The sequence below is a fragment of the Trifolium pratense genome, linkage group LG2, assembly GCF_020283565.1.
Source record: "Trifolium pratense cultivar HEN17-A07 linkage group LG2, ARS_RC_1.1, whole genome shotgun sequence".
Classification (NCBI taxonomy): domain Eukaryota; kingdom Viridiplantae; phylum Streptophyta; class Magnoliopsida; order Fabales; family Fabaceae; genus Trifolium; species Trifolium pratense.
Window position 1 is genome coordinate 6,817,703 of NC_060060.1, and position 22,502 is coordinate 6,840,204.

The 22,502-nt window shown below is 33.4% G+C and overlaps 3 protein-coding genes across 4 annotated transcripts; 1 reads left to right on the forward strand and 2 right to left on the reverse strand.

Moving 5' to 3' along the window:
- The first annotated feature begins 737 nt into the window (after positions 1-737).
- On the forward strand, positions 738-5,681 carry LOC123906675 (protease Do-like 10, mitochondrial). The gene is made up of 7 exons (XM_045956637.1): positions 738-1,280; positions 1,416-1,857; positions 2,843-3,102; positions 3,941-4,068; positions 4,390-4,593; positions 4,820-4,870; positions 5,301-5,681. The coding sequence occupies exons 1-7, from the start codon at positions 890-892 to the stop codon at positions 5,541-5,543; spliced, it is 1,719 nt and encodes a 572-aa protein (XP_045812593.1). The 5' UTR covers positions 738-889; the 3' UTR covers positions 5,544-5,681.
- A 288-nt stretch (positions 5,682-5,969) lies between these two features.
- LOC123906676 (ferredoxin-thioredoxin reductase, variable chain) lies at positions 5,970-6,689 on the reverse strand. The gene has a single exon (XM_045956638.1). It carries the CDS (start codon positions 6,521-6,523, stop codon positions 6,116-6,118), a length of 408 nt encoding a protein of 135 aa, XP_045812594.1. The 5' UTR covers positions 6,524-6,689; the 3' UTR covers positions 5,970-6,115.
- A 5,081-nt stretch (positions 6,690-11,770) lies between these two features.
- LOC123906677 (sphingoid long-chain bases kinase 1) lies at positions 11,771-20,505 on the reverse strand. 2 transcript variants are annotated; one of them, XM_045956639.1, is made up of 9 exons: positions 19,414-20,412; positions 18,913-19,284; positions 18,443-18,536; positions 18,277-18,314; positions 16,370-16,516; positions 14,665-14,764; positions 12,989-13,917; positions 12,433-12,610; positions 11,771-12,173 (listed from the first exon to the last, which is right to left on the reverse strand). In XM_045956639.1, the coding sequence occupies exons 1-8, from the start codon at positions 19,960-19,962 to the stop codon at positions 12,470-12,472; spliced, it is 2,370 nt and encodes a 789-aa protein (XP_045812595.1). In that variant the 5' UTR covers positions 19,963-20,412; the 3' UTR covers positions 11,771-12,173; positions 12,433-12,469. The 2 variants fall into 2 exon arrangements, with proteins under 2 accessions (XP_045812595.1, XP_045812597.1); XM_045956641.1 differs by lacking the exon at positions 11,771-12,173 and having other exon boundaries at positions 12,200-12,610; positions 19,414-20,505.
- Positions 20,506-22,502: the final 1,997 nt, after the last annotated feature.

Consider the following 22,502-nt stretch of genomic DNA (forward strand, 5'->3'; position numbering starts at 1 on the left):
CACTTTATAAACACATATTCAGACCATCTCGTAACCGATGTGGGACTTCTTAACATAGGGAACACAAGAGCACATGAAACTGTGACTTGGTTTGTAATAGTTTAAAATAAAATCATCTTTAAGTTTAAATTCAAACATAATTAAAAATTCAATGATTGGATCATGATTTTAAATTGCGGTTGCAATAACGGTCGTGGTTATTGCGATTACGGTCGCTACAACGTGTAATGCAGCTCTTAAGGCGTGCAATCATTTTGAAATTTCACAAAACTATATAAAAATGACATCACTATATCACTACACTATTTATCCACCATTAGAGAGTCTTAGTTTATTCGATAAGCACCGATGCAAATGTGCTTAAAATATACATATGAGAGATTGTTAAAACTTAAAAGTAAGAATTTTCACTAAATTTGATGCAAAGTAGGATTTGATGTTGATAAATTTTAGATTTTGGTGAGGAAATTTGAACGAACATGCACGAAATATTATGATACGGCATCTGATGCGGTTATAATGCGGTCGTGCACGTGAATAAAAATCAACAATACTGCAGTAGTAATTGCATATGCGGACTGCAATTTAAAACCATGCACTTGACACACGTCATATATCATTTAGGTATGCAATTTAATTTTTTTATTTTATTTTTTTTTGAGAAACACACTAAGCTTATTTGACAAATAAAAAAAAAAAAGTAGGGGTAGCTTATTTGGCAAATAAAAGAAAAGTAAGGGGTGTAAGTATGAATTTTGTGAAGTTAATCGTGTTTTACTTTATGAAGTTAAATTAACTAAGCAGTGTGGCGGCCGGCCTTGAGCTCTTCTTCTTCTTCTTCTTTCCGCCCTCTTTGCCGCAGTGTGGCGGCCGGCCGTTGTGGTGAATAATGGGTAGATTTGTCCGTGTTGCTCGGAACATTTTCTCTTCTTCTGCTTTATATCCCCATCCTTTCAAATACACTCTTCCTTATGCTTCTTCTATTCAATCCATACACAACTCATCATCCTCATTATCAGTTGTTGTTCCCGACAATCATACCCTACAACAACCTAACCACAACTTCAGAGACATAACAACGTCATCATCAGTAAGAGGAGCAATAAGAGTAAAGAAGAAGCTTCAATCTCGTAAAGCCGCAGTGACTACTACTACTAATAATAATAATACAGCAGTTGAGCTTGCATTCAATTCTGTTGTCAAAATTTTCACCGTTTCATGCAGTCCCAATTACTTACTTCCTTGGCAGAACAAATCCCAGCGTGAATCTATGGGCTCTGGTCTCTTTTACTACTTTCTCAATGTTCTTTCTTTCTTTCTTTATGCCACTAGTTAGTACCATTTAATTCATATGTCATTCAAACTTGTGGTGGTTAATGGTTAATTGTGTTATATTCATTAATCTTAAAATGCAGGGTTTGTAATTATGGGAAGAAAGATTCTTACAAATGCTCATGTAGTAGCTGATCATTCCTTTGTACTTGTAAGGAAACATGGCTCTCCAAATAAGTATAGAGCACAAGTCAAAGCTGTTGGTCATGAATGTGACTTAGCTCTATTAATTGTTGACTCTGATGATTTTTGGGATGGAATGGTTCCCTTGGAGTTTGGAGACATCCCTTTTCTTCAACAAGCTGTTGCTGTTGTTGGATATCCTCAAGGCGGTGACACCATTTCAGTCACCAAAGGGGTTGTTTCCAGGGTTGAACCTACACAATATGTACATGGTGCTTCACAGCTCATGGCTATACAGATCGATGCAGCCATCAATCCAGGGAATAGTGGCGGTCCTGCTATTATGGGCAAGAAAGTTGCTGGAGTTGCATTCCAAAATCTTTCTGGTGCCGAAAATATAGGGTAAGGCCTTTTCTTTTCTGTCTTTATTTTTCTTGTGAGTTCCAACTTAAGATTCATTGTGATCTGCCATTAGTTTCTATCTTCATATATATATATTACTTAAGTAATCCTTGTCACTTTTATAATTCAATTCTGCAACATCAGTCCAGCAATAAATAAAGACCAAATTTTCGCGGAAATTTATCTCATCAATCATCATAACGGATTGACAGGAATAAAAATGAGTCCAATTAGGTAAGGGACCTTGAAAATAATCAAAAACATTGGAAGAGAAAAGTTAGCAAAGAACAGAAACAGAATAACTGAATGAGAATCGAAAAATGGAGGACATAAATAGACAAGTTAGATGAAAACAAGTTTAGAGGGTAAAGAAAACACAAAGAACAAAGCCTTGTGCTGTTAAACAGATAGAAAATAGAGATACGCGTTAAATATAATTGAAGATAGAAGGTGAAAGCTTAACAGTAATTTTGAGACAAATATTATTGCAAAGATGAAACCAAATAACAACAAAGGAGGTAGTAATGTTTGAAAAAACAACAAAGTGAAAGCTTGTAAATCTGACAATAGGCAGCTACCAAGTAAGATATGAAACAGAAAGAACTTAGGTAGAGATAAAGATTACTGGAGGAGATTTTCACGTAGGCCTGTGAAATCTTCACTTAGTTTGAATCTTGATGGTGCTCAAATGATGATACCTATAGGACAGCTCGACCGGGTGTAACAGAGAAGAAAGGTGAGAAAAGAGTATTATGACCAAGTCTGAATGACCAATTACCCCTGAAAATTATAAGCCCAGCCAGCAGTTTGAAAAGGTGGAAACAGGGAAGGGTCACCAAGAATGACCTTACTTGGCGAGATATCATAATGGTGGCAGCGAATGAACAAAACATGCAAACTATCATGAAGTATTTGATATTCTGTTGGTATTATAAAACTTGTATTCTGCATAATAGATTACTTTGTTTCATATTTGATGTTGCAGTTACATAATACCTGTACCTGTAATAAAGCATTTTATATCTGGTGTAGAAGAAAATGGCAATTACATTGGATTTTGCTCCCTGGGTTTGTCGTGCCAGACTACTGAAAATGTGCACCTCAGAAACCATTTTGGTATGCAACCTGGCATGACTGGGGTGCTTGTAAACAAAATTAATCCACTTTCCGATGCTTACAAGGTTTTGAAGAAAGACGATATTATACTGTCATTTGATGGGGTGCCTATAGCAAATGATGGTACAGGTATGTTCTTTCATATTTTTTTCTTTCCTGAATTTTCTTACTCTATAAACAACCTTTTTGAAGTCCCAACCTCATGCATTGCTATGTTATTTAATATGGGAAGGTTTAACATGGCAACATACATGAAATTTACTTCGTTTATATGAGTTCCTGCCTCTGCTTTACTCATGCAGTTATGCACTAATTTGAAATTTTGCAAGAGCTGAAATCTTCTGAATCTGAATCTTATAAATGCTTAAGATATTAAATGGAGAGTGCAATGGATGATTGGCAGTTTCATGAGAGGATCATATAAGAAGTGAATAGATAGATGAGTCACATCATGAAAACAACTCCTCCCAAAGCTTAGTTTGTTAGGAGTAGGCCACAGGAATTATTTTATACTTATTGTATCCTTAACATGCCTTCTAAGTTCTAACAAGTGTTAAAAAGCAGCTATATCAAATTGGTATGACAGAAATCCAATAACATTCCATTGTGAAGTCGTAAATTTGTGGATTGTGTGCTTGAAAATGTTATAAAATGCATCTGGATTAAATAGTAGATATAGATCATAGAAGATATTGAAAAAGAATAAGATGATAACTTTTTGAAAATCATTAACTGTCATACAATATGTAGTTTTGGCTGCATAAACATCCAAATAACATTGTTGAGTATTGATTTTTCATACATGTTCTCTTTATTCCAAGTTGTGTCTCTATCCTTTGTAATTTCTTTAGAAACAGAAAAGTTAGTTGAGCACTGGCATTCAGTGTCAAAGTCTTTCTTCCTTGCCTACAAGCCTTTTATGATTTTCCTGAGTTCAAAGGTATAATTTATAACATATACAATGCAGTTCCCTTCCGAAACAGAGAACGGATAACCTTTGATCACTTGGTGTCTATGAAGAAGCTTAATGAAAAAGCAGTAGTCAGAGTTATGCGGGACGGCCAAGAGCTTGAACTCAGTATTATTCTCCGACCTGTAAGTTTATATATGTACTAAACTACTCTGTACTGTGCTACATCAACCAAATTATACAAATCAATCAAGAAACTATTCTCCAGTTTCTACTTTCTAACACCAATGACATCTTGCATGTTTATTCACATCCTATTGACCTTGCTCTGGATATTTTGTTATGTGTAAATCTCGTTCATTGCATGCTCTCTGATAAGTTTTGCTTATTCTATTTTACAGTCCTATGTATTTTCCTGTTTTGTTATACTTGCAACTGTTACAATTGTTTGTGATAAAATTTCCTTTTGGATGATTGTTCTGTTGATATTACTGTCTATATTTCAGATCCAACCATTAGTTCCAGTTCATCAGTTTGATAAACTTCCAAGTTATTACATTTTTGCTGGTCTGGTATTTGTTCCACTCACTCAGCCATACCTTCATGAGTATGGGGAAGACTGGTATAATGCTTCACCTCGTCGTCTGTGTGAAAGAGCATTGAGGGAATTACCCAAGAAAGAAAATCAACAACTTGTTATCCTGTCACAGGTTAGCATCTCTTTAATTATCCCTAATACAAATTTTCACAAGTTGGCATAGTTGGATTACCCACAGACACATTTATTTATCATTTGCCACATGAAATTTATCTTAAAACTTCATAAACTATTCAAATAGAAATATTTTGGACATACATGTTGACAATAATTTACCCGGTTAATGCAGATATTTGGTTTTGGCATTATTTCTATTAACAATATCTTATTGATTTTAGGTCCTCATGGATGATATCAATGCTGGATATGAGCGTCTTGCAGATTTACAGGTGCCATCTTGTTAACGCTTTAGCTATTACTGTTATTTATTAGGCACACTTATGGCATATTTCTAATCAATGCGAGACTTGGATTGGAAATTAGTAAATCAAGGGAAAGAGTTCAAATAATCTCCTAGTCAATCGTAAAATTGTCATTAGTGTCACTTTATTAAATAATTAAATAATGATTTACCATTTCCCAATTATTTTAGAGAGAAAAAAAAAAAAAAAATAAGTGAATCTCTGATAGTATTTGCACCCTTAATGAAATTTACTACAGAAGTATTGTAAACATATGAGCCATCCCTCAAAGATGTCTTTGTAAGCAACAGCAGTCTTTGAGGTTTGCTGTTTTTTTTTTGTTCGACTTAGGTGTTGAAAACAAATGATCTATGTTTTTATTGCATATTTGCTTTAATATGCTAATTGTGATACCCAGGTTTTGAAGGTTAATGGAACAGAAATTGATAATCTGGAACACTTATGCGAACTTGTTGAAAACTGTAGCACAGACAGCTTGCATTTTGATTTGGACGACAATAGGGTCATTGTCTTGAACTATGAAACAGCAAAAATTGCGACTTGTAGAATTTTGAAGCGTCATAGAATACCTTCAGCAATGTCAGCTGATCTTATTAATGCACAGAATAATTTGCAATTAGGATTGACTAGCTCATGTTGAGATTGTAATGACTCTTTCCTGCTTATTTCTGCATTTTTGTTTGTAACCGAGTTTGGTTTTTTACTCAAAATTGTAAAAATTTTGTTACTGGATTTCATTTAACAGATTTTGCATTTTTTTGTTGCCTTTATTACTAAACTGATGCTGCAAGGTTACTACTCACTTATGACAATTTGAAACACAGATGATGATTATGAATGAGAAAGTGATGAGTGCAGGCCGACTTAGAACTAGATCTAACAATATTGATTGAGGTGCAAGATTCAAGCGCAGCGACTTACATATAAATCTAACGACTCTTGTGCAGTGGTTTCATGGGCGCAGCTGTTGTAAAACATTTGATTGTTGGTACTACTAACTAGTAAGTAAAAGGTAAGAAAATGAGGTAAATTAGTAGAAAAGATAGTTGAAACAATGATAAGAGGATTAAGCAAGTACAGTATTATTTATTATTAAGATAAGATAGTTGAAACAATGAAACTCAGTCAGTGTGCACATGAATCTGTTTCCATTTCCATTACAATTACTAGCTTATGATGATTGATGACAATAATAATAATAATACCATAATATTATTCGGAGAGTAATTCCTCGAATTCATCATCCCTGAGGTGAGCAACGAACTTGAGAGGACCACGAGGACCTTGAATATCATTAGCAATAAACTCAACTTTGTAAGGAAGATTAGCAGAGATTCGTTTGTTATCTTTCCAGAAAGAAACATTCTGTTTGATATGTCCTTCTCTACCAGTAAGATCAATCTCAGGTACTTTAGGAACATGGTATACTTTCAGAGGAACCTTCACCCTAACACGCGCTCCAATCTTAGTTTGTGATGATTCTCCTTCTTCTCCTTCAACATCACACCTTATCGTCATCATTCTTCTGCTGCTGCTGCTGCTGCTGCTGCTGCTATTTCTCCGAGTGGTCGTCGTCTTCATAAACGCCAACGGAGTCGCCAATGTTGAAATTGAACTCATCGTGTGTTCGATTGATTGATTATGGATAGATATGCCCTCTCGCGCTCTCTCTTTCTCTCTCGTGTTCGTGTTGGTTGGTATTTGCCACAAAATGATTGATAAATAAAATATGAATAGGGATTGCTTGCTTTATTGTGCGTTCTCTGTGTTTCTTTCTGTATCTCTCACTCATCTCATGGATAATAATAATAATAATAATAATAATTTTTATTCTAAATATATTAATGAGTTGGACTACTCCATTTCTGCTTCTTCCCTTGCCCACTCAATTTTTGTCACATATTTAATCGTTCAATACTATAGTATAAAACTTTGGTCAAAAAATGTTATAAACAAAATTGAATAATAAAAATAGGCTTAAATATGTTTTTGGTTCTTCTAAAATGTGGACTTCTAAGTTTATGCCTTATTTAATTTTTATATATTTTTAGTCCTATAAATTTTTTGGGAAATTAAATTTTTTTCTTTCACATAGTTTTATTTCTTATTAAAATTAAGTTTGTTTGTCCCCCGAGCTTTGCTCAATTGTTTAGGACATCACACTATATGTGCAGCAGCTCATGTTCGAACCCGAGAAACTTCACTTATTCACCTTTAAGGTGAATTTTTTAGCCATTAGGCTACTTGACCAACAAAAAAACTAAGTTTGTTTAATTATCATTAAACTCTTAAATTTTTGAATAATTTTTCATAGGCATATTTTTTTCTTTTGGTACATTTTCATAGGCATATTTAAAATATCATATAAAGTTTTTTATTCAAAACTATAATTTTTTAACATGAAATAAATTAAATTTGAATTTTTCAAACCACAAAAATTAAAGATAAAAATGATGTCCTAGAAGTCAAATTATAAGCTCGTTTTTTCTAAAGGAACTTTTTATAATGTTCAAAACATATTTGCAAAAAAAAAATCATTTAAAAATACAAGTTAATTTAACAGTAGGGATCAAAATAGAGTGCATAATAATTTTGGGGACTAAAAATATAGGAAAACTTAAGTAAGGACTAAACTTAGAAGGTCACTTTGTTTCCATGAATAAACATCACTTTGTTTTTATTCATGTTTGTACCTTACTTAGTATGTTAGCCCGCGCCATGCACGGGACAATTTTCTTTTTTAATATTATTTATGTATTTTGTTTTAAATATTATTTGAGTAATTTAGAATAAATTAATTTGGTTTAAAATTCATTGATGAAATTGACATAGTTTTTATTTTTTTTGGTAAAACATAATTTTTATTCTACCTAGGTTTATAATATTTATGTGAGAATACATTATTTTTAAATAAATATATGTAAAAATTTATATTATTATCTCGTTCTATAGAAATATTTCAATCAATGACATGTAAAAGTGATGTCTACCATACTCAGTCAATTTTAAACAATACATTCACCTTTTATTTCAATTGTGCAAACTTTTAGAATTCAAATCAGGATCACCATTGAAATAGATCCTCGTATTAATATATAAGTAGAATTTATAGATCACCATTGAAATATAAAAAAAAAAAAAAAATAAGCCGACATATATATATATATATATATATATATATATATATATATATATATATATATATATATATATCAGTATCATTAACTATAATCAAAATTAGATTTTGGGTTTGATTAAAATATATAATTAAAATATTTTTATAAATAAAAAATAATAATTGCGATAACTATAATCACATATAGTTAAATAATATATAGATATTATTTTAAAATATGATTATATTTAATATTAGTATATGAGTAAAAAAAATTGTTTAGAAATATTAGATTTTTTATTAATTTATATCGTAGTTTGTTTATATTTTAATGTAATAGATCTGTTATAATATTTCATAAGTTTGAAAGGATGCATCATTTTTTATTTTATCAGTGTAATCATATATAAGATTTTAGTTTTCTTTATATGAGTTGCAATTTTATAGTCAAATGTCACTTTGTTTTTTATTTTTGATGTATCCCTTATTTTATCATTTTCAATAAGAGTTGGAGGCATACCTAATTATACTTGTAGACAATATTTATAATGAGAAATGTTAAAATAAGTTTTGATTATGGAATATGATTCATATATGGTGGCTTTGACTATTTGTTCCACGTGATCTCATTTTTTGAAAATTATGTATCAAATAGCGTATTTGCTTACTACGTTTTATGCAATTTAATGTTCCAAATAGATTATCTACTTACTCATCTCTCTTTTTGGTGGAGTTTATTCTCACTTATTCGCTTAGTGAAATTTTATTTCAACTTTATTAGTCCCAATTTTTTAGTCTATTGTTTGGTTCACATTTTTTTTTTGCTTGGTCCTTTTGTTTTTGGTTTGTTTTTCTTTTTCTTGGTGAGGTTTGTGTCTCTTCAAAATTATTGTTAGTTTTTGTCCCTCTTATTTAATATTTTCTTGAACATTTATTTTATTTTTCTTATTATATTATATAAACTTGAATATTTGTTGTTGTCAATATATATGTTTGGACGAAGATTTTATATATTTGAATTTAGGTTTAGTTATTTGGTTAAGGTAAAGAAAGTCTTATAGATGAATAAGATTTAACATGTGGCATCTTCATATTTGCTTAAAAAAATGTCATCTGATTCTTATAAATATTCCACTATTTTATTTTCAGTCGTAACATAAACATTCTTTTAGAATATGTACTTAATTTATCCAAAAAGTAGGTGATTATGTAAATTAAATTAATAATTTTTGAATTACTGGTGAATTTTAGTTGTGTAAATATGTTTAAATATATGTGTGATTATATTTTCTAAATATATGTAAATATATTTTAACATCTACGGTTTTAATAATTTCTAAAATTTATTTTGACAAATGAGCATCAACAATTTTTATTTAATAATTTTTGCCTTTTTTTAATTTAATTTAGAAAGTTTTAAGTACAATTCTAAGTGGGAGGAAAAAGTATTTAGCACAATTTCTAAACTAACATGTTTTTAGCACAATTCTTTTCATCGATTCATTTTATGGTTGTAAGAATAAGATGACATGCGTAGATTAAAATAGAACTGTCTATTAAAATTCATATATATTCATATTGAACCATCCAGATTTAGACAAGTGTTATACGATAAATGCATGAAGATTATATATTTGGACAACCTCTAAGTTAAGTTGAATCAATATAACTTCTTGCATGTATTACAATTATAAGAATCGCATGACTTGAGTGTCAACTACAAAAAAAAACTTATTTTAATTTCTACTTTGTTTTTGTTTCTATATTTCTCTTGATCGAGATCAAGTAGATCACCTACACATTGTAGACAATATAGTATTTAAAAATGAGACGCATATTTATATTTATAAATTATTTGGATTGTCCTCTTTTAATTGAATGCCTCCAACATCAATATTAGAGCTGTAAAAAGGGCCTTAAGGGGCCGGCCCTTTAAGGGGCGGACCCACTTATTCCTGATTATTAATTTTATTTAAATTTTAAACACAGTTTTTTTAGGGTGCCGATCGTGGACAGTGCTGATTGAAGAAAACGAGAATAAGTTCACGACACTAGAAAAATTGTTTAAAATTTAAATAAAATTAATAATCAGGAATAAGTGGGTCCGCCCCTTAAAGGGCCGGCCCCTTAAGGCCCTTTTTACAGCTCTAATCAATATACTCTCGACCTATATAAATTTTAAGGCACTTCAAAATCAATAAATAGATGTCTCTTTTATCCTCTTCAACTTACTCACATAAAAAAATAAATTATATTCCCATTAATCAACAATTTTTTATACAAATCTTTTACCTTATATAAAATAATAAATGAAAAAGAAAATAAGAAACAAATAAGCTAAAACATTAGACTAATAAAATAATAAATGAAAAAGAAAAGTTGTCTAATTACAAACATTATATCAATTAAAAAAAAATGATGGTTTACAAACTGCCATTAGAGTTAAATACACATCCTTACATGAGGTGCCATTTCATAAGCTTTATAAGGAGAAAGGATGCAACGTAAGCAAAAATAGAAGTATGTTTTCTCCTGTTCTCTTTCTTCACATGAAAAAATAGTCATATTCATATTAATCGATTCAACTCAAAGTTTAATTAATCATCGAACAAAACACCGGTTGATATTTAAAAAAATATCCAACCTAAAAAGGAAATATAAAAAATGATTAGAGATGTTCTAAACTCAGAGTAATAGAAAAATTCCAATTTACAAACATATTAATAGGCAACTATCACATATATGTATATCAATTTCTTAATCAATCACATGTAGACATACCTGATATTCTATGAGGTTAGACATCATCACCTACGAAGGACAAAAATCAATATACTTATGATGTAACTATATATATGCACACAATAGCTTTTAAATTAATTCAAGACACTATAATGTGTAACTTTAAGATATGGAAGGTGAAGATGCATAAAGTTTTCTCATTGAGATGTTAGACAAAGAAACCATAGAGATAGATAAATTAAAATTTTGTTAAATCATAGAAGGTAGACTTTTTGATATGGTGGTGGTGATAATTAGCTTTTGGGTTAACTTTATATAGAGTTTGTGTTTGATAATAAGCTAAATTTACATATTCAATATTAGTGTCTCCAAGAATTCTTTGTTTTCAATTGCATTAATATGAAATTGTAACATACAATATATATTTTAATAATATATTGCAATGCAATTAAAACAATAACATGATGCATCATTCCACCTTTCATTGCTTGCAATTCATCTTTGTCTCAATTCAACAACAATAAATTGTGTTAGTTTTTTTTTTAAATATATTATTATTGTTTATTATTTATTATTAGAGTAACTCTATTATATGAAATATGAAAAGGTTTTAATAAAGATTGTAAACTTTTCTTATAAAGTGCCACATCATCACAATACTTGCTTGTGAGCAACTCAACCTTCCTTTTACTAGTAAAAGATAAAAGATATATATATCAGCATCATCCCACAAATAGATCAAGGAAGGTGAACTGACGGGTATTAAGTATTAACACTTGCAAATTTGGGTCAAATTTTTACAGTGGGTTGCACGGTGTTTGGGATATTTTATGTAGTAATATCTTGGTTGCGTGAATGTTAATTTTTTGTTGAGTAGCGAAAGCTAACTTTCATTTTAGCAAGATACCCGTTATAAAATTTGAGCACAACTCAACAAATTTTCCCACAAAAGCCTAACAACAAAACTAATCATCTTATACTCCCTCTGGTCCTATATATATAAAAACAAATTTTCCCGCAGATGACCACGCATTTAGATAACTTAATCAATCCCTACCCACGTTTATTGAAGATATATAATTGATTACATAAAATCTTGCTGCAGTCCCACCTACAGTAATTTGTCAACAAACAAAATTAATTACAGCAACATTCTTTTAGGACTTCAATACTTCATCAATTTTAATTAATTACTGCTAGTGCTAGGTGATTTGGTGAACGATTTGGTAGTTCACGGTTGATCCCTATGGTTAGACAAGTTACCCTTGAATCACCTTTAATACGGAGTACTTGAATGTAGACCAAAAATCATCTCCAGACTTTCGCACCATGTTGTAGAAATAGATAGGAGACTGACTGAACATGTGCGGATCAGATTACTGATATGGAGAAACAGGGTCACAATCTAAAGCACTAGAATAAAAGAATCAAATGATCAATTCGAGGAAATGGAGATAGGCAATACATTCAGCTTGTTGCAGAAAATGCATAAATGTGCAGGGTTTTCTTTTTCTTTTTACGAAAACAAAATAAAAAAGACAGATAAACAAGCAACAACAGATACATATAACCGGAACAAAAGATTTACAAAGCTCAGCTGTTACAGCGACAAGGAATTTGACAAGACAAATTGGGTATCTGGATTCATAAAGGAGAAGGTACATGAGCTTACCAAAACCCGTCAAAGAATTAAAAAGAACCCACACTAATCATACACGGAAGCGACCAATAAGCCTGCACTGTTCTGGAAGCAAAGAAGAAATTATTTGTCCATTGAGTGCAAAAAGCTCGCCATCAATCCCACATCCACTGTGAGTGTGTTTCCCAGACTTTATTCTGACAGACTTTACCTGCATCAAAATGGGCACTGAGTTTATACAATTTCAAGAGATACAGATGCACCAGTTACCAGGGTAAAAGAAAATATGCCGCTTCTGCACACTAAATAACATAGCAAGATATGCCAAACAAGATTTCATATCACTCTCAAACAAACTGAAGTGGACATAATACACACTTGAAAACTGTTTACAATTCTCAACGGCAGTCTTTGAAAAGGAAGGACAAAGATTGGAATATAGTTAGATCAGTTAAAAGACTTCACCAGTTTGGTCATCGCTATATAGTGCACTCATTTTAATCATTGATATAGTGTGTAAAATGATTAAGCAGTAATTTTGAACATCCATTAAAAACATAAGGAGTTAAACAGTTATTGATGCAAATACCTTCACATATTCAACATATGGTAGTGAAAGGTGTCGACCCATCTGTAGAAGTAAGAAAAATCTTAACAGCCTCAGCCTTCCACTCCCATGAACCATGATCAGATCTAGAGTGTTATCGTCATGCTCAGCCTTGGGAGCAACCACCTGAGAGCTCTGAACAGTTCTACAGGCATGGTTGCAAACCAGAATACCAACAAACTGTCCCTTTGAAACAACCCATTTGTCTCCAAAATGAGGCACAACCTCCTTTGTGGATCCTACTTCTGTATCATCTGGTGGCCCTGGCAACTCAATTGGATTTTCCACATCCCAATTAGCCTCTGGATCCCATTTTGGTTCAGCATCCCAGATAGGACCTGGGTCAGACAGTGTAGATGATATATCCTCTCTATCATTTGTTGCATTTCCCCATTTAGAATTATCGTGTGTGGTGGTCAATCCAGCCCATCCTCTATCATTCCTTGACTTAGATCTGGTTCTTGGCCAGTTTGGAGTTGTTGACAGAGGCAGCTGTGGATGGATGACTTCTGGCTCTGCTGTGATATTGCTCCTTCCAGATGATAGGCGTTTTGACTTTGGATCTAAGCCACGCACCAACTCAGAAGGTTCGGTGCTAGCATGAGTACTACTACAGGTATCCTGGTCTCCACCAGATATCCGACTTGGAGTCATTATTGAGTCAATACTTGAAAGACTAGATGCCCTCGGCATCCCATCCTTATTTGATCTGCCCATGATGTCAGTATATAGCTCCGACATGTCAACTACTTCCCTTTCACCAGAAAGCTTTCCTTCTCTCTCAGTTTTTGATGCTGGAAGATATTCAACTTCATAGCTGTATCGTGGTAAGCATAAGAACTTGAGAAATCCAGCAACAAAATACCGCAGTGGGCCAAAGCGCTTTTGATATTTTTCAGAAAGTTCCAACACTGCAACATGAGACAAACACTTAATGCCCATTCAAAAGACAAACTTAATAATTGTGCCACTGCATTTTACCAAATTCCTTCAATTGCTAACTTGAGGTCCTATTGTATTATAAAAAATAAATAAAAAAACTTGAGGTCCTATTGTACCCCTAGCTTTTCTTTTCTCTTCCATTCTTATCTTTTTCTCCGTGTTTTCAGTTATGTAGTGCCTATTGTTAAATTTTCATTAAGGTTACAAAAAGAAAAAGTGGTCAAGATAATAATGGAAAATTTACAGAGCCGCCTAAATGCAGCATTTTAACACCTCCATTCTTCCTAGCAATTTCTTCAGTCCTCACCCCTAACCCACGTTTTTACTACTTCCTAACATGTCCATGTATATTGCATATAAAAGTTCATATAACTACTCTACTTATTACCAAAAGTTCCTATGCTCTTTTAAAGAGAAACAGCTTTCATTAAATAATACAAGTTCTCTTAATTAGACAAAAGACCCCATTCTTTTAAAAAAAAAAGAGTTGAATTTCAACACAAGGTTAAGGTGGACCTGAGCATTGTATACACTACAATTCTAGATGGTTCTTGGGTGAGGAGTCCTTAAGCTTTTGGAATGATTTGTTGTTGAACATTTCAACTATAAGGCTAATTATGGTTAAATATTCTCAAGGAAGACAAAGTCTGCAAAATATGAACATAAGAGCTAAAAACCAAGCAGTATAAAAGTGTTTGTATATGCCATTGACTTACCATCGCTAACAAAACCATAATATGAGACTGTTAATCCAAAGTGAATTTTATTATTTTGAATCCATTCAACAGCAAAGACATCTGTAGCGGTAAGGCCCCCCTGAACCAAGAAATTGAATTAGTATATAAAGTATCTGCAAGTGTTTCTAAAGTATCAGTGATATCAATAAATCTACATAACTGTTGAAATGGAAATAGAAGTGGCATTCAAATTCAAATAAAAAAAATAGTCATCTGTTCTACCAAAAACAAGTGCAATGCACGTCATCTTTAATTCATTCACTACACAATTCATATATACCCAAGAGCAAATAATGATACGTAGATGTCCAAATAAAGTATAAAAGAAATCACAGAGCATTAATGGTACTACTACTATAAGTAAATATGTAGCTGAACATGAATCACCACAGACCCTGATGAGTTTGCCACAAATATTTGACAGATTCTTTTATACAGATTGTTCTGCCAGTAAGGCTATTATTTACATTCCGTGGCAAAACGGACCTTATTAGGGGCATTAGAAGGAGGATGTTACCCTCTCCAATCCATACACATTTAAGGGAACAACTAAACACAGTCAAAGCATGTCCCGCTTCTAATGCTTCCTACTGCTTTCCTGTTTGATTTTAACTTGAATATTATTCTACAAGCTGATAATGCTAAAGTAGATCGATATAAAAAGATAAACAGCAGCATATCATTAAAAAAAAAGTAAGGACTGACCGAAAAATTGTGCTGTTATAATGAATGAACAATAGCACACTAAGTAGGAAAAATACAAAGAGGTTTTCTATTTAGTACGCATTGGACGCTCCGTCATGGCTATGTGGTTCCGGCAAAGACGCTCCGTCATGAGTCTGATTGACTCGTTGTCCTTCTGAAATCGGATCGGCTCACATCGGAAAACGATGCCAAACGACGGCGGCCAGAAATCAGAAAGTGGTTCACCAGCGGGTCGGATGGGATAAGCATGGATTTACTGTTTTTGTTTTTATTTTCCCGCTTTTAACCTTTTATTTTTACAGATTTACTTATTATGTCTTTGTTATTAAAGTTGGTTTGTGCTTTTGGATTTGATAATTGCATAACCTTTAACCGGAATTCAAAATTGATCATGAATCTTTTTAAATTCCTTAACTATTTCTTGGGGGTGAGCTTGCGGTGGCCGAAAAGATGGCAATCTATTGGTGGTCGGACGTGGGTGTGGTGTTGCCGGAAGGGTGGGATTTGTGAGAAAGAATATATGAATGTGTTTGGGAGAGAAGAAGAGAAGAAGAGAGAGTAGATTGGGTGTGTAGGATGTACGATAGACCACTTTAATCTAATGGTAAAAAGTTCTTATGCACCATGCACAACCTAATGTGGTTGTTCACATTAGACAAAGCCATATATAGACACATACACAAAGACAAATATGGCTGAGGCACAAGACATGACATTGATATAAATTGTTAAGAGTCTCACTCACATCAGTTGTGAGATGGCCTGAATATATGTTTATATAAGTGAGGGTAATCCAAATTCTAAGATAAATATATGTTTATATAAGCCGGTTTTGTGGAGTTTTGAGTTAGGCCCAACTCCAAATTCTAAGATAAATATAATAGCTGTCATCAGTGTCTATTTTCTTGCTAAAATAGTTCAATTAACATTCCTGAATTCTCGTCAAATATTGGAGAGCAGAAAAACAAAATAATGTTACCTTCACAATAGCCATTGCTGCAGAAACAGGATCTCTAACTCCAAGAACAGTCCATACGAGTGAGTTATCAGAACCAGCTGGTATAATTCCAATAGGTATAGATATTCCTTCCTTTTGATTGTCTCTACTAAGGAGACCATTAACAACCTACAAATAAACCACATCATATAACTTGCCCATCATCAATGGCGTGTATATAGGAGTCTGTGTGTGTGTGTGTTCAATATGTGAAAGAACATTACTCCTGTAAAAAAACACAACCTTAAAGTAGGCTTATTTAAAAAAAAAATTATGATGGGGTGTTAAGTACACCACATTTGTTTGAATAATCCACTGCACCTATATTTTTTGAAAAATTATTCATGAGTAATAGTCTAACCGATGAATTGTTGTGAAATGAACAATTCTTTACTTATAGTAAAGTATAGACAATGATGCTATGATAGATATCCAATATTTCTTGATAATACAGATTTAGGCAAGGAATTATTTATCTCCAATCTTGTTTATTCTAGTACATGTTTTCAATTGAACAATTTCCAGTGGTTTTGACAGGGATTGATCAAGGGCAGCAAAGCAGGCTAAGATGAGGCCACGGTCTCTCGCCCACAGTTTGCAAATAATGATATCTTTTTATTGAAAGAGGAAAGGAAAGTTTTGTTAATGTTCTTTCTTTCTCGGATGACTTGAGGCAATCTCTGATTTGAAAATCATTGCGGCTAATAGTGGTTAAACTCTGAACTAGGATAAAAGGATTTTCTATTCCTGTGCTTTTGCAAGTTGTCAAGTCTTCCAGCAGCCCCTTAATTAATTGGGTGCTAATCCACAGGCCAAAATATGTCAATTCTGGTGATGGCTCAAATATCTAATATTGAGATTTGAAACTTATTCCTATCTTCAGGGCTTTCCTTGTCTCTTTTATGTTATCTATCAATTATTCAAGCATCTTTTTGAGCGGCTTTTCTCAAAGATAACTCTTTCAATAGGACAATCTCCTAAATGACCAAATCACATTCAGTGAGGTTTCATCATCTATGTTACCTATCATATAAGCCTTTTATCCCATTAAGGACCCCGTATTTTCTTCGCACGAAACTAAAACCACTTATAGTCTTTTCCGATTAGGCTTGCCTCTCCTCAAATCTAGTTAGGAGAATGGAGACTTTGAATTTTTCAGTCCAACTTGTACATTTGTAACTCCTTTATTCAAAAACTTGCCAAATTTGGAGATTTGTTGTCATTTTAGCAATCTCCAAGGTAATGAACTAAATCCAATTTACTCAATCAAAAATCTCCCCGGATCAGTGTTTAATGCTTAGATATAAAAGAAATGTACTGTTCTCCTAATGGTAGGAAAAGTGTAACAGAAAAAAGAATAAAAGAAGAAACAATGATCCATTAAAAACTTAATAAGAAGCCCTAAGGCAAACTTCTACAACGGTTGTCAGTAATTCAACCGCTTTAGATTATTAATTCTACTTTACTCCACTTGAATAGAAAGCCTCATATCGCTGAAATATGTGAGTACGAGGGATGCGGATAGTGGGAAGTCAAAGACCCAATTGGGCAAGGGGTTTGTTGTGACCACTGCTAGCTTGGCACTTGGCAGGGCAGTGGGTGGGGCTAAAATTCTGTTATGTTATGACCTGTGTAGATATACGAGGGTGAAGATCAAGAGTAAGATAGAATCGGTAGGAAAATAGGGGGTGAGAACCAAGTCTCTCAATGTCTGGATTATTATTGTATTTTCTTTTCGGTCTGGATTATGGTCCTGTTTTTTCCAGACAAGACAATATATAAAAGACCTTTTAGGAGATAAAACAAGCAATAAAGAAAGAAGGCAGTATTTTAAATGAACAAGCAAGTACAGAGAAAATATCGCTAGATAATTAAAATAGTGTGCAGACCTCGTTGATTATCCCATCACCACCAACACATATAATTCCTGAAAGAAGTACAAATTTCAAGAATAAAAAAGATATATAAATAAAAATATGAGAAAAGAAAACATATAAAGAGTACTAAATAAAACTATAATCAACATGTGTGCATATTATAGAACAGTGATTTTACCATCAGGGCAAGTGCTGATGTCTACAGTTGATGCAAGATTTCTGGCATGACCAGCAGATGTTGTTTTGACTACCTCCAATCTAAACCCAGCAAGCTGTCAAAGTACAAGCCACAAGCTGCTTTACTCTATCCTTCCTCTTGCATGGAATATTTACTTATATATATATATATATAAAGTAATGCAAGTAGTTCAACTATAATGGTTGTAGTATTGAAATAAAAAACTGAAGCCACGTACGAATAATAATATGAAAGAGATATATGTTGACAAAACAATGAAAATTTGTACATTATATAAATATATTACTATAATTATTGTTCCTGCAGAATGTTCTGCTGTTTTAGACAGCAAACCTTTTGACTTCATCACCAAATACGAAGATGGTGTCAAATATGCATACCATCACAATGATGGCCATAACAACAAGCATATCCACAGCTTATACAACCGGGAATGAAGTGTAACGTACCCTAAATATTGGTTCCACAACGCTATGAAAAACTTTACTCGAACGACCTCGGCCTGAGCGTGGGTTTAAAATTACAAGCATCTTAGGTGGAGTTTTGCATCTAAAGAGCAATTCAGGAGGGGTATCGGTCTGAAATAATTCTGAGGATGCTTGCTTCTTGGAAGACACTAAAGGGTGAGGTAGACAGTTAACGAAACAGTGTTGATCAGCAAATCCACCAACCCACTGAATTGCCTCTTCTACTGTTGAAGCCACAAAACGAAAGTCTTTGCGACTCCTTCGAGATTTAATAAAACAAGAAAGACCACATGAAGCTTTTTTCATTGGATACGAGTGCACTGTGAAATGTTTGAGACCAGCATGATAAGAAACCTGTATAGAAGTAAAACATGACATACTTAAACCAATTAGTCACATTTCTTTTGTTTCATTAATCCCTATAACATTAAAGGAGTTTGTTTTATTCATGACAAAAGTATTGAACCATTCATCTGATCTTACCGAGATGACATCATCAAGGTGGAGCACATGAGATCCCCAAAGTAAGGCTTTGCTTGTTAGTTTGGCATCGACGGCGGCTTGGTTGGTAGTATCGAAAGAAGTTTGTTGAGCATCATTGTTATTGTTATTTACAGAAATCTTTCTCTTATCCAAAACCAGTTTTCCGGAGAATACGACATACCCTAACAAATCAGACTTCTCATCTCCAGCAGCAGCAGCAGCTCCTATGTCAATCCTATGCTCAAAATTCTTAGCTGCAGCATCCTGATCACCGGATTGGCGAATGACATCGGTGGTGGGTTTCTTGGAAGCCTTGACTTTGCCTCGTTTTTCGGGGAAGACGATAGGGGAGGAATGTTCACCAGCAGTTGATATCTGAGAACACAATCCCAAACGTCTGAAAGATTGTTGAGGTGAAGAGAGTCTAAGTGCGGCAGCAGCTGATGCAGCGGCGGCCTTAGTGGTGTTACTACTACCAGTTGAATTACGGGAAAAACTCCCAGTCTTGAGCATATCTCTCATAATAAAAAAGTTAGAAACATGACGCATACAGGAAGGAAGAGAAAATAAGGTTGGGAATTAGGGTTTGAAGATTATAAAATTGGCAGTGTGGAGCTCACTCAGATCGGGAATCGATGATTGGATCTATATGGAAGCAATGAAAAGTGCGGCGTGTGAAGTATATGATCGATCTATATAGGGAAATGAAATGATAACAAAGTATAAAATTGGAGGTGGAAGAAATCAATTGGAAAACGAGGTAGAAGGAAGTATATAGAATTATAGATAGATAGATAGATAGATAGAAAGTAAAACAAAGCAAACCAGAGAGAGAGAGAGAGAGAGAGAGAAGAAGAAGAAGAAGTGCAGTGATCTGGAGAGGATCGGTGGGTGGCTCCGACGACAGCTGAAAGAAAGAAAAGAAAGTAGTAATGCTAAGTTCTCAAAACGAAAGAAAAGAAAAGAAAAGAAAAAAGTTTCACTTTCTGGCTCGCACCCACCCACTTACACCTTGTTGCGTTGTCAAGTCTATGTAATCGGACGCTCCAGATCCCTCGACCTCATCGGACTTACAACTTTCCTTTTGCCGTCATTTTCAGCTGTTTGTCACATTTTTTGTTTATTATCATCATTTTATTATATATATTATTATTCTAATTAATTACAGTATCTAATTAATAATACGTTATTCGGACATAATACCTGCTACTGTACCAGCTCAAAACACACTATCATCTATTAGTATTATTGATTTAAAGTCCATTTTTATACCATAATAATGAATCAAGTGATTGGATCTTATCCATGACCTGAACTCCAGACCTGACTCGAAATCGATATAATCGATAAAACATTGAAGCATTCAGTCGGGTGCGGATCGGTCAACAATTGCGCAAAAATCGGCATGGTTGGTTGCATACGGGCAGGTGCGGGTCTATAAAATTTTATCTCTCCCTAACTGAAACCGACCGAACAACCATTAAAATGCAAATTAATTTTTTTCCTTCTATTTATTCCTCTCAACTCATATACTATTCTTTTTGTTATTTTTATCCATCTTTGATATAAGAGAAAAATATTACATTTTACAAAGCTTATAAGTTATAATATGTTGGTGAAAGATATTCTAATTCTAATATATATTATAGATCTATTTTAATTTCTACTTCTCTTCTACTTGATCTTTTATTGTGTTTAGATCTACATATTTAAAACAAAGTAGCTGCATCTAACCCTCTTTGTTTTTTAATTTAGTTCGTCTATTTTTTGTTGCACTGTGTACAAGGTATTGAACTATTCAAAAATTAAGAATTTTTGGATAATTGATGAGTTTTAGATGTAAACAAAGTTTTCAATCTAACCTGTGATAACTGACCCGGTCAACCCGCCACACGTACGACCTGACACCCGAACAAACCGAATATATAGACCGTCATAATTGGATTCAAATTAAATGGTTGCGATTTTTATCGATTTGGTGATTTTCGGCCCGAAACCGACAGATGGTCAGGTCTATCCATGATCAATCTCCCACTATAGTAACAACACACGCCACAAATTATGTTCTTATAACAAAAAAAGGAACTTGATTAAAGCACGGCAAAAGGGCAATAAGAAAATAATATGCTGAATTTGCTGAGTAATATTGCTTGTTTGACATTAATATATAGATGTTTTGGTTAAATTTTGGTGTATTTCACACTTTTACATCCACAGCAATGTTGTATCTAGCAGCTACCTATAGCATTAGCAACACAATATGTGATGTGAGGATAGTAGAATAATGAAATCATGGCCATGATAATGAATGGATTGTGAGAACGTGAATGAAACTAGGCAACATAGATTGGTCTTAGGAGTGTCAAGTTGATTGGATAAAAGAATTATTCAATGTGGTATATGAGATATTTCAAAAGTAATTGTTCATTACTATAAACTATGACTATGATAATGTGCTTCGCGTTTTGCCTTTTTATTTGATTTATTTTATTTTGGAATTAATATTAGTGCCTTAACCAAATATGCATAATTTGAGAAAAACTAATTGAGCTAAACTTCTCAAATTGAGCACGCGCCTTAAACTTCTCATTCGGAAGGTTTTAGGGATAGTCCAAGTGCAACTTTTCTTGCATAATAATACCCTATACTCCATGTCCTAGGGATTGTTTCTCGACGTGACAAAGGTTGAACAAATGCCATGTTCCTTGTCCTACCAGTAGCTGTGAGTTGTGTGGAGATCCGGTGGAAAACGATTGGCATTTTTTTTTCCAATGCGAGACTAGTGTTCGGTCATGGCAGCAGGCTGGTTTATGGGATGTTATTCGCGATAGAATGCAGCGTTTTGGTGCAGCAGCGGCCTTAATATCGGACGTGTACTTGTGAGAACCTGAAGCAGTTGTTACTCACTTTATGATGTTGCTACGGGGACTGTGGCATAACAGAAACCGATTGGATTTGGAACCAACACCAAGTTACCTCGCACCAGATCAGTACGGCTGAACAGATGAAGTGGCTGGAATGATCGACGGTGCAGCTCAGCCGCAACAGAAAAAGCACCGCATAATATAATTACTTTCCACTTTATCAAA

Excerpts from the sequence above, each read along its gene's own strand:
- LOC123906675 (XM_045956637.1), top strand. The coding sequence starts at position 890 with ATGGGTAGATTTGTCCGTGTTGCTCGGAACATTTTCTCTTCTTCTGCT. Across the intron at positions 3,103-3,940 it reads TATAGCAAATGATGGTACAG|TTCCCTTCCGAAACAGAGAA; the intron begins GTATGTTCTTTC and ends TATACAATGCAG. Across the intron at positions 4,594-4,819 it reads AACTTGTTATCCTGTCACAG|GTCCTCATGGATGATATCAA; the intron begins GTTAGCATCTCT and ends TATTGATTTTAG.
- LOC123906676 (XM_045956638.1), bottom strand. The coding sequence starts at position 6,523 with ATGAGTTCAATTTCAACATTGGCGACTCCGTTGGCGTTTATGAAGACG.
- LOC123906677 (XM_045956639.1), bottom strand. The coding sequence starts at position 19,962 with ATGCGTCATGTTTCTAACTTTTTTATTATGAGAGATATGCTCAAGACT. Across the intron at positions 18,315-18,442 it reads CATCAGCACTTGCCCTGATG|GAATTATATGTGTTGGTGGT; the intron begins GTAAAATCACTG and ends TACTTCTTTCAG. Across the intron at positions 12,611-12,988 it reads CATATGTTGAATATGTGAAG|GTAAAGTCTGTCAGAATAAA; the intron begins GTATTTGCATCA and ends ATTTTGATGCAG.